At 30.8% G+C, this 10,589-nt stretch overlaps 1 protein-coding gene across 1 annotated transcript; it reads left to right on the top strand.

Annotated features, from left to right (window-relative positions):
- Positions 1 to 7,203: 7,203 nt before the first annotated feature.
- LOC125861447 (probable 2-oxoglutarate/Fe(II)-dependent dioxygenase) lies at positions 7,204 to 9,646 on the top strand. Its single transcript, XM_049541344.1, has 3 exons — positions 7,204 to 7,214; positions 7,404 to 7,728; positions 9,449 to 9,646. Exons 1-3 carry the CDS (start codon positions 7,204 to 7,206, stop codon positions 9,644 to 9,646), a joined length of 534 nt encoding a protein of 177 aa, XP_049397301.1.
- Positions 9,647 to 10,589: the final 943 nt, after the last annotated feature.

The raw sequence follows: 10,589 nt of genomic DNA, 5'->3' as shown, positions 1-10,589 counted from the left end.
TTTTCGTACACTAATTTCAGCTCTTGGTACTATTGTCTATGTTAATCATTGTTTTTAGTTGATTTGGTTATGACTTTGATCGCCATATTTTGGTGCAGATTGGGTATTAATCATTTATATGCTTCTATCCTTATTATTTACCTTAAAACCGTTTTCGATGATGCCAAAAGGGGGAAGAATAGGGTATGCAGTATTTATAACCTACAACTAATCTGTTTTGTCCAAAGTGTTCCATGCTTAAATGTTAACATGTCAAAATATCAAAGCGGAGATGGATGTATAAAATGGACATAAGTTTGTCATCATCAAAAAGGGGGAATTTTTTGGGATAAGCATTGTTTTGATAACTGACGAAATGCAAGGAACACATTGGCAAAGTAATCTCAAACGCTGTTTTTCAAGGAAGACTTCTATTTCATAAAGGAGTATCATTGCAAGAAGGACTCTAAATGAAATAGAGTGGTTGAACGAAAGAAGAGTCAGTAAAGGAGTAGAAGACTTATGATAGCAAAAGCATAAATAGGAGGAGCGGCGTCCATACTCCTTACGAACTTACAAAGCAATAAGCAATTTAGTGATTAACTTTCAAAGGTGCTGCTGAACGGAGAACATTGAAGAATAGACACTAGGAAGTATCTTAGTGTTTGTGATTTTATTGTATTGTTAGTTCAGTTATTTATAAACTAAATCTAGGATCTTAGTCATCAAGTTGAGGGCAACTCAAAGACATTGGGAACACACACCTTGGAGGTTTGTGCTAGAATAGAGATTAGTTGATTAATCTTTAAGTTACATAACTCTTGTAATCTTGTTGGTTGGTTAGGCTCATTGAATCTAGTGAATTTGGGGTAAATCCTATTGAGGAACAGGTCGTGGTTTTTACACCTTTTTGAGTCGGGTGTTTCCACGTAAAATATTGTGTTCTTACTTTACTTTCTTTACTTTGTCATTGAAACACGTTAGGCAACCTGGTTCACTTAGGAAAAGTTTAATGAAAAGTAAGTAAAATCTAGGTCGTGTCGAATAACACAAACACACCCCAAGTCAAAGGTAATGTTTAAGTTACGACATTTCTTCCATTATACTTTATCTAGTATATTATGTAATTGTTTCGAAAGCTAGAAAACGATGGAGTCTAATTGTTTTTCATTTTCCATTTTGCGTGCTTTTTCTTATTTTCATTATCATAGAATAAACCTTATTTTTGTAAAAGTCATGTCTATTAAAAATATGATAATAAATACAATGTATTTCTATTTACTAAATATTTCTTGAGAATTAAACATTATTTAAAATATGGAATAAAAGATTATAATTGGAGAACTATACAATTTTTATCTTAAATTTCTGAGACTACACTTGTTTTAAGATGATTTTTTCTTATTTTGCTCAAGTAAATAGGAGGGAGGAATCACCAACAAGGGTTCTCCTTCTTTAATTAGAGATTTTTAGTTCGAGTCTTGGATATGCAAAAATACTTGATAGGGAGCGCTTCTCTCCGAATGGGGTCTTACGTAGCGTGAATTCAGACACAATTCTGAATAGTCAGATTTCAATACGGATATCAAACATGGGGTGCGAATTCATTTTTTTTTAAAAGAGGGAGGGAGTTGTAATCTAAAATGAAGTTTAATAAAAAAAAAAAAAATCCAACCTCGTGCTTCTAAATTAAAGTTATATTAAATGCATTAAATTATCCTTTAATCTTGTCACCTTAAAAATATCACGTGAAAAACTAAAATTAAAATATTACCAAAAAAAAGAAATTACTTTTTTAATAACATACTGAAAAGAAAAATAAATCATTCTTTTTTAAACGGATTTAAGCGTTAAATTTCCACTTGATGGCAAAGTGCGCCAATACACGTGTTTGGTGCAGGCTGTTGTGACGATGACTTTCCAATCAATAGTTAAATTCTTCAAAAATTAGATGAAAACTTATAAAACATAATTTGGCCTCCAAAGAAAGAGCTCGAAACAGCATAGCCATGGAAGAAGAGAAGAAGTTAGATACATTTTAATATGAGAAAAAAAAGTAGTTATTTGATTGATGTCTTCCTGGTTTACATGTTTAACCTAGTTCTCCTTCAAAGTTAATTTCATTCATAATTCATTCAATCCTTTGAAGGTATATACACTAGCTACTAGATTTATTTATTTTTAAATTCTATTATAATAATATATTTTTTTGTGAAATTCCTAAATCAGCTCAATGCATGGTGAAACTAATTCTCATTAAAATAATAGGAAATTTTCTAATTTATCTACGTGAAATAATTAGGAGTACTATTTTTCTTCGAGAAAAGTATTGAAAACACCTCAAAACTTGCCACAAGTTATTAGTTTCGTTCTCAAACTATTGACGGTTTTAAAAACACCATTCTACTTTACTAACTAAACTTAGATATAACCCTGATCTGCCACAAGACATAACATGTAGTCTCAAACTCTTGTATGACCATGAAACTCTTAATAAAAATTAAAGTCGAGAGAAGTGTTGAAAACACCCTTAAACTTGACGAGAATTTAAGGGTATATTTCACTCATATTGCAAAATCGAAATGTATTTAAGTTTCGTTAGTCAAATAAAATAGTGTTTTTAAAGTTGTGAATGATTCAAAGATAAAACTATTAATTTGTTTCATTTACTAAAATATTTATGAAAATAGCTACTTGACATTTGTCAATGAAAAAACTAATAAAAATAGTGATTTTTTTATGACTTTTATATTTAGATAATGAATCGTGGAGTGAGTTGTTCACTATTAGAGAAAGTGAAGTTAGAAATCCAAGGGTTCTTAAATTTACCCATGGAAGAGAAGAAAAAGTTTGACCAAATTGAAAGAAGTATGGAAGGATATGGTCAGGTTTTAGTGTCATGTGATGAACAAAACATAAAGAGCTGGATAGGCAAACATTTAGTTTCAGTTTTTCACGTTGTATATTTAAGACCACAAAATTAAAGAATTATTCATAGTTTACTAACTAAAAATTATCTCATGTTATTTTTGGTAATATTTTAATTTTAGTTTTTCACGTGGTATATTTAAGACCACAAAATTAAAGGACAATTTTATACATTTAATATATCTTTAATTTAAATCACAAGATTCAAAAATCCTTTTTATTTTCTTAAATTCTGTGTCAAGTCAAACTGAGGAAATAATTTTTATCAATTCTATAGTGTATAGACTGATTAATTATTGGAAGGTCATGATGACATGGACCTAGTGTCACCACCAAAATGACTTTATCAATAGGATATTATTTTTAAATATTGTTTAGTTCATTTCTATTTGTCTACTGTACAATAGATATTTATTTTTTACTTATTTAGTTTGATAATTAAAAAGATTATTTATCATTTACTATTAATTTATTTTTATTATTAACAAATAGTTATTTTCCTAATGCATTTGTCAAAATAGTGAATTTATTATATTTAAAAAATGATATAATAAAATTTTTATTATATTTGTTTATTATATTAAAAAATGCTATAATAAAATTATTGTTATACTTTATTACTTTTTAAGCGAATCAATATTGTATAAATAAAAATGGACGGAGGACGGAGTATTACAATACAAAAATTTATATCAAACAAATAATTATCCTTTTATTTGACACTAATAATAAGGAATAACTATTGTTGTTATACATATTTAGAAATAGATAAAATAAATTTATTTCACATTTAGTCATTGTAGCCTTCACCTTTACCAAAAATAACATGAGATAATGTTTAGTTAGTAAAGTATGAATAGTTCTTTGAAAAGGTCATTAAATTATACTAAATTTTATTTATAACGTAAAAATCATTCAATTATTAATTATTCACTAAGAAAGTCACTCAATCAATTTAAATAATTTTTAATTAAGTTTTATAGCAATTTTTTAATTTTAAGCTAAAAAAATTAAAAAATTAACGATACTTATTTAAACCATTTTATTGAATCATTATGGGTTAATTCAGGAAAAAACACATACTTACAAAAATAAAATTTGAGCGGCATCTATTGGGATCAAATGTCCTGAATTGCGCAGGAAATATTTTTTCACTTTGGCACATAAGCTTCTGATGAATTCCAACTTTTGTACCATTAGCAATGGTCTTGAAGGGGCAATCATGTGAGTCTTTTGTGTCCATCTTGCTTATGGAAGGCAAACTATTGTATATATATCCACGAAATATGAAATTTTTGAGAAAATTGTAAAAGCATAGGAATTTGGTGTTCATTGAAAAAAACTCGACAAAACTATTTGTATGCTTCTCGCACTATTGGTGAAAGAATCTCAGTTTTGTGACTGTAGATGCACACTATTGATGTAAAAATCATTGAGGGAATTTAGAGATTAACAGGTTTTTTCAAAGAAGGAGCCCTGAATGTTTGTCAGTGCAATTTTGGAATGTGAAGACATGTATTCATGCTCTTTGATAATCAAAATAATTATAGTTTTGAGGTTCAAATAGTTGAAAAAGTCTTTTCTACTTAGCTGGATGCATGCCTCATGTATGGATGATATTATTTTATTAATCCACACCGTGATATATGTGACATATATTTGTGTTTGTTTGTCTTTAAGATGTTTAAACAAGTAAGATCGGGTATCTATGAGTATGAATTCATAAAATTTGCATGTATATGCAGAAGTTTTTTGTATAAAATTTGTTGCAGGACTAAGTATCTTCTTAGCTACTTCCTGTGGGTTGGAATGTCAAAATTCGGATTTAATTTGTATTAGCGGATATACACTATCAATTTTAAAGTAGGTCGAGTCACTAGAGAAGGATCCTCAGCTGAAAGAAATTTTTGAGGTGTGAGTGAAGAAATTGATTTGCTTGGTATTGGACATATTGTGCTTGTGTTTTGTGAAAAATTAAATAGAAAGTTGACGGAGCTTTCCATCTCCAGCGTATTTTTTATGGTGCTAGTTGCAGCCACATTGCAAGAAGAAAAAATTGAAGCGTGGCTTTTGACTGCTACTTTAGACCACATACTTTTGAAAAAGAAATATTGATTAATCAAATCTCTTCATAGGTTCTACCAATTGAACCCGAATTTTAACTTTTCAACCCCTAGAAAGTAGCTAAAAAGAACACTTCGCAAATTTTATCCAAAAAACTCTTGCATATACATAGAAAATTTATGAATCCATACTCACAAATATCCAATCTTGCTTGTTTAAACCTAATAAAGACAAACAAACACAAACATATGTTATCCATACCACCGTGTGGATTAATAAAATAATCTCACCCAAAAAATGTGACATGCAGCCAACCAAGTACAAAAGACTTTTTCAACCGTTTGAACCTCAAAAATATAATTATTTTGATTATCAAAGAGCAAGGATGAATGCCTTCACTTTTAAAAATAACACTGACAAATATTTATGGTTCCTCCTTTGGGGAAAGCAGTTGGTCTCTGAATTCCCTCAATGATTTTTACATCAATGGTGGCTTATTTATGGCCACAAAGCTAAGATCCTTCCATAACCAGTTCGAGAATGATAAGAATACTTTTGTCAAAAGAATAAAATAAACAAAGAACACCAAATTCTTATACTCTTACAATTTTTCCACAAGTTTCATATTCTGTGAATATATACACAAAGTTGTCTTCCACAAGGCACATGGAAACACTGGATATTCATGATTGTCTCTCCAAGGTCATTGTAAATGATATAAGAGTTGAAATCCATCAGAAGTATGTATGTCAGAAATGTAAAAATGATTCATGTAGAATCTAGGATATCTGATCCCAATAATTGCGCTCAAATTTTACATTTTGCAACAAAAATCAATTATAGCTGCACAACTAGGGCCAACTCAAGTAAGAAAGGCGACTTCGTTGAGCTCCCTAGCAATCAATCACAGACATCTAACAAATTTGAATCTGATGACATCATAAAAATGATGTCATCCATGACATTAGTAAAGATGTGTTAGGATCGAAAATAAGCAGGTGTAATGCGGAAGTTAGCAAAGCGAACCTCGAAAGACCACGAGTAAGAAGACAAATGAGAAACACACCAAAAGAGACAGATTTAACGTGGTTCGGTCAATCGACCTACGTCCACAAAGGAGATGAGCAATCCACTATAAATATGAGAGTACAAAATATAGAGAGAAATAACCTCAACCAATTCATTCGGAATACATGGGAGGTTCACACAAGTGATAACATATCAAGCTTGTGACCCACAAATTCTCCCCCTAACCAAAACTCTCAAAGCTCTTAAGACTACATTGTGAAGGCTGATTAAGTTAGAAGGAACAAACCTATATTTATAGAGTTCTAAAACCTTTCCTACAAGAAAAGGACTAGTCAAAATATTAAAACGTTTTCCTAAAAGGAAAACCTATTTATGGTAAGAAATTAGGGCAAATAACCCCAACAAATCTCCCCCTTGGCCTGAATTTCTGACAAAATAAATTTGTCCACCTTCTTTTAAATAATCTTTAGGATCTTGCATCTCTTCTCCATAATCTCCTCCATTAAATCTACGTCTCGACACAGAGAACCTCTCTGAAACAGTTTCTCCAACAAAATCTTCATTACTGTCAAAAAGGTTGTGGCTAGAACTACACCCGCCAAGATGAACATCCATCTCTAACATGGTTCCATCATTGAACCATGACTCTGATACCACTTGTTAGGATAGAAATAAGCAGATGTAGCGCGGAAGCTAGCAAAGCGAACCTCGAAAGACCACGAGTAAGAAGACAAATGAGAAACACACCAAAAGAGACAGATTTAACGTGGTTCGGTCAATCGACCTACGTTCACAAAGGAGATGAGCAATCCACTATAAATATGAGAGTACAAAATATAGAGAGAAATAACCTCAACCAATTCACTCGGAATACATGGGAGGTTCACACAAGTGATAACATATCAAGCTTGTGACCCACAAATTCTCCCCCTAACCAAAACTCTCAAAGCCCTTAAGACTACATTGTGAAGGCTGATTAAGTTAGAAGGAACAAGATGGGCTAAAATTATTGCCGGTGACATTGTAACAACACTGTAGCACTTTTACTGTAACAAATTTTTGGCTTTAGATTGCCTCCCTCTCAATTTTGTAAGACATTATTTAATTTTCTTCCAAGAAACTCTCTCTCACAAGAAAACTTGGTTAGAGTTTGTTCCCTCTTTATAATCTTTAAAGAATTTAGTCACGTTCTTTGTCACATCCATGTTTAGATGGTAAAGGCAATCAAATAACAAATTTCATAAAATAATTAAGACTATTGATAAGATATACAACTAATAATTCATGTCAAGTTTAGAGGGATCTATACCTCATTTTACATCCTTCGATCCGACACTTCTATACTACAACTTGTGTGGCTTATTCTCTTATGTTGGAAATCATTTTTCTCTAATTTCATGAAGGGATACCTTAGAAGCATACTCAGCAGAATGGAAGGAACTATCGGAGAAAATATTCAAAATAATGGCGAAATCATTAGGAATGAAAGGAGAAGATTTGAATGAAGTTTTTGATGGAGGAGAGCAAGCAATGAGCATGTATTACAATCCTAAGTGTCCTCAAGAAGGTGTTGTTATGGGGCTAAACCCCCACACTGATCTTGCTGGCTTGACCATACTTTCTCAACAAAATGAAGTGGAAGGTCTACATATCAAGAAAGATGGTGCTTGGATCTCTATTACACCTTTGCCAAAGGCCATTGTTATCAACGTTGGAGACATGCTAGAGGTAATCCACAAATCACTTCTTCAAATTTTGAGCTTCACTTGTATATATTTAACTTAGAGAAAAAGCCCAAAATAGTCATCTTGAGTTTTCACATGGAGCAGTAATAGTCCTGATGTTTGCAATACTGATACACTTTTGGTCCTCTTTCAAACTTTTGTTTATTTTTTAACATTGATTTTGTACACAATTTTATGTATGAAATGTTCAATTGTCTTTTTCTTTATTTAGTAGAAATAATAACTCCATGTGAGAGAATGTGAGAAGAAAATCACCTTGTTTAACACCATATTGTCACTACAATGTACATTAACACCACTTTGATTTATCTTAATGAGATTTTCCCAGGGGCGGATCTACGTGGACAGGTGGGGGTGCCACGGCACCCAGTGATCTCGAAAAAAACGTCGTTTATATATGTATAAATTCATAATAATTCAATATATATTACTTTTGCCACCCAGTGACTGAAATGCGGAACAGCTCAATTGGCGAAGGAGTTGGTCTACCACACAGCCAACGCCGGTTTGAACCTCACTGCCAACACTTATTTTTTTGCTTGCTCCTTTACTTCTTTACTTTTCTTTTTTGTCTTTTTCATTAGTATGTAAAAGGGCTTAAATTTTTTTTTCTCCATTCATTCTTATTTATTTACTATTCTTTATTAATTCAAATTGACTCATTTTCATGATTAATTTTTAGTTCTTCTTTTTGGCTTTTTCATTAGTATGTAAAGGGCTTAATTTTATTTTTCTCCATTCATTCTTATTTATTTATTATTCTTTATTTATTCAAATTGACTCTTTTTCATGATTAATTTTTTTTTTACTTTCTCTTGCACTAATTATTAATCTCTTGATATGGGTGTTACATGTTTATTTTTATCAATTAATGAGTACTGAATTATGAACGTCAAATAAATATTATTAAGAATATATTTAAATAGTAGTTTTTTAAAATATGTTTTAAAAATGATGAATATTATTATTAGAGCTTTTTTAAAAAAAATTTAAAGGTTCTTTCACAACTTCACCGACTTTCTTGCTAAGTAAGATGACTAGGCTGAAACTATAATTTTTATTCTTCCCCTACTATATATCTCCAACAACACATAAAGTCAATGTAATATGAATATATTATGTTAATACTATTAGATGGTTTATACAAGCTCAAATTTTAATGTGAAAAATCTTTTTTTTCTCAAAGTTTCAGCGAATAAGACATCTAATTCCAAGAAGGGAAAAAAATTGAATTGTTTAGTTATCTCTAATCTCAAAATATCTAAAAGAAAATATTACTAACATGCATATTTGATCGATTTGTTTATAAAAATAAAAAATATCAGTAACCTGAATTGTAACCCAAATTAAAGTAACCGATCCTTTTATCTTACTTGAACGTTGTGGCACCCACGACCTCCAAATCCTAGATCCGCCCCTGGATTTTCCCCATATGACACTACAATGTACATTAACACCACTTTGGTTTATCTTATCCAATCTATTTGAAATGAAAAGAAACACAGCTTCCTTAATTAATGGCATTATGACTTAATGACACCTTATCAATATCTTTCTTCCACATTACCTATACGAGTAGTGAAGAAGTATAGAATATTTTTACTTGATAACATTTTTTTTTATTATAATTGAGTTCATAATATTCACTTTTTTCGAAATTATATTTATGTCAAGTACACTAATTCGTCAATGTTATTGTACATATAGTGACGAATGAAATTTATAAAGGTGTTGAACATCGATCAGTTCTCAATCCAAACAAGGAAAGATTACCCATCGCTACATTTTTTAAACCAAAAAGGGACTATCATTTAACTCCAGCACGGAGACTTGTCACTCCTCGAAATCCTGTAAAATTCAAGCAAATTGGTATTGTTGCTGAATACTTCATTAAATTCTAAGGACAAAGAGAATACGTTATTAATGTAACACCTTGAATAATTGCATGATTTTAATTCGTTGATACTAGATTTGTTCCGAAAACCTTAAGCGTGTTTGCATGTAAATAAAATTGCTGGTGAAGGTTGTAAAATTCCAATATTACTCTTATAAATCTTCAATTTGTGTGTTTTGACTGTTTTACCCCTCTCCGTAGTTTGATTTGGGTATTTTTTGTCTGGGGGAGTGGGTTGATGGTTCCTGAGGCATTTGGACAGGAGTTAAGAGAGTTTTTAATTTTGGAAGTAGGAAAGGTTGACTTATGTCAATATTTGATGAAGATGAGCTCGAAATGGAATTCTGTCTGTTTTTATTAGCTCTAGAATGTGATTTTTCGGTTGGTTGGACCTTTGGTTCGGATTTCAAGGTTTTCAAATGAGATTTTAGTCGTTGGATGAAAATTTGAAAATTTCTAAGTTAAGAGTTGACTTCGATCAACATCTAGTGATAAAATTTCAAATGGCTGAGATTTGGCTTACTCATAATTATCAATTCAATAGATCAAACATTGACATAAACTGAATTTACAAATTTTGGACAAAAGGACACTGTCCGTCGCTTTTCTGGAAGTTTTATTTTTAAAAACCCAAAAAAGTGACGGACGAAACCACTCTGTTCATCATTTTTCTGGGTTTTAAAAAAAAATTAAAACCCAAAAAAGTGACGGACTAAACCACGTTGTCCGTCGCTTTTTCTGCAATATTTTTGACAGCAGAAACTGCCCACCTGCAAATAAAATTCAATTCAATTCTACACTATTCAACCCAATTAAACACACACAATTATAAACAATCTAAACAAAATATAAAACAACAAACTTAAAATAACATTCAAAAGTATCTAAATCATAAATTAAAGACTTATAAAGTCTTTTAAAATTCGTTTCAAAATTTCAAAAAGTTCATA

This window comes from Solanum stenotomum, chromosome 4 (assembly GCF_019186545.1).
Source record: "Solanum stenotomum isolate F172 chromosome 4, ASM1918654v1, whole genome shotgun sequence".
Classification (NCBI taxonomy): Eukaryota; Viridiplantae; Streptophyta; class Magnoliopsida; order Solanales; family Solanaceae; genus Solanum; species Solanum stenotomum.
The sequence above is the reverse complement of the archived record's forward strand: the minus strand, read 5'-3'. Positions and strand labels throughout refer to the sequence as shown.

Coding starts and splice junctions, on each gene's coding strand:
- LOC125861447 (XM_049541344.1), top strand. Junction 7,729..9,448: donor ACGTTGGAGACATGCTAGAG/GTAATCCACAAA, acceptor GTTATTGTACAT/ATAGTGACGAATGAAATTTA.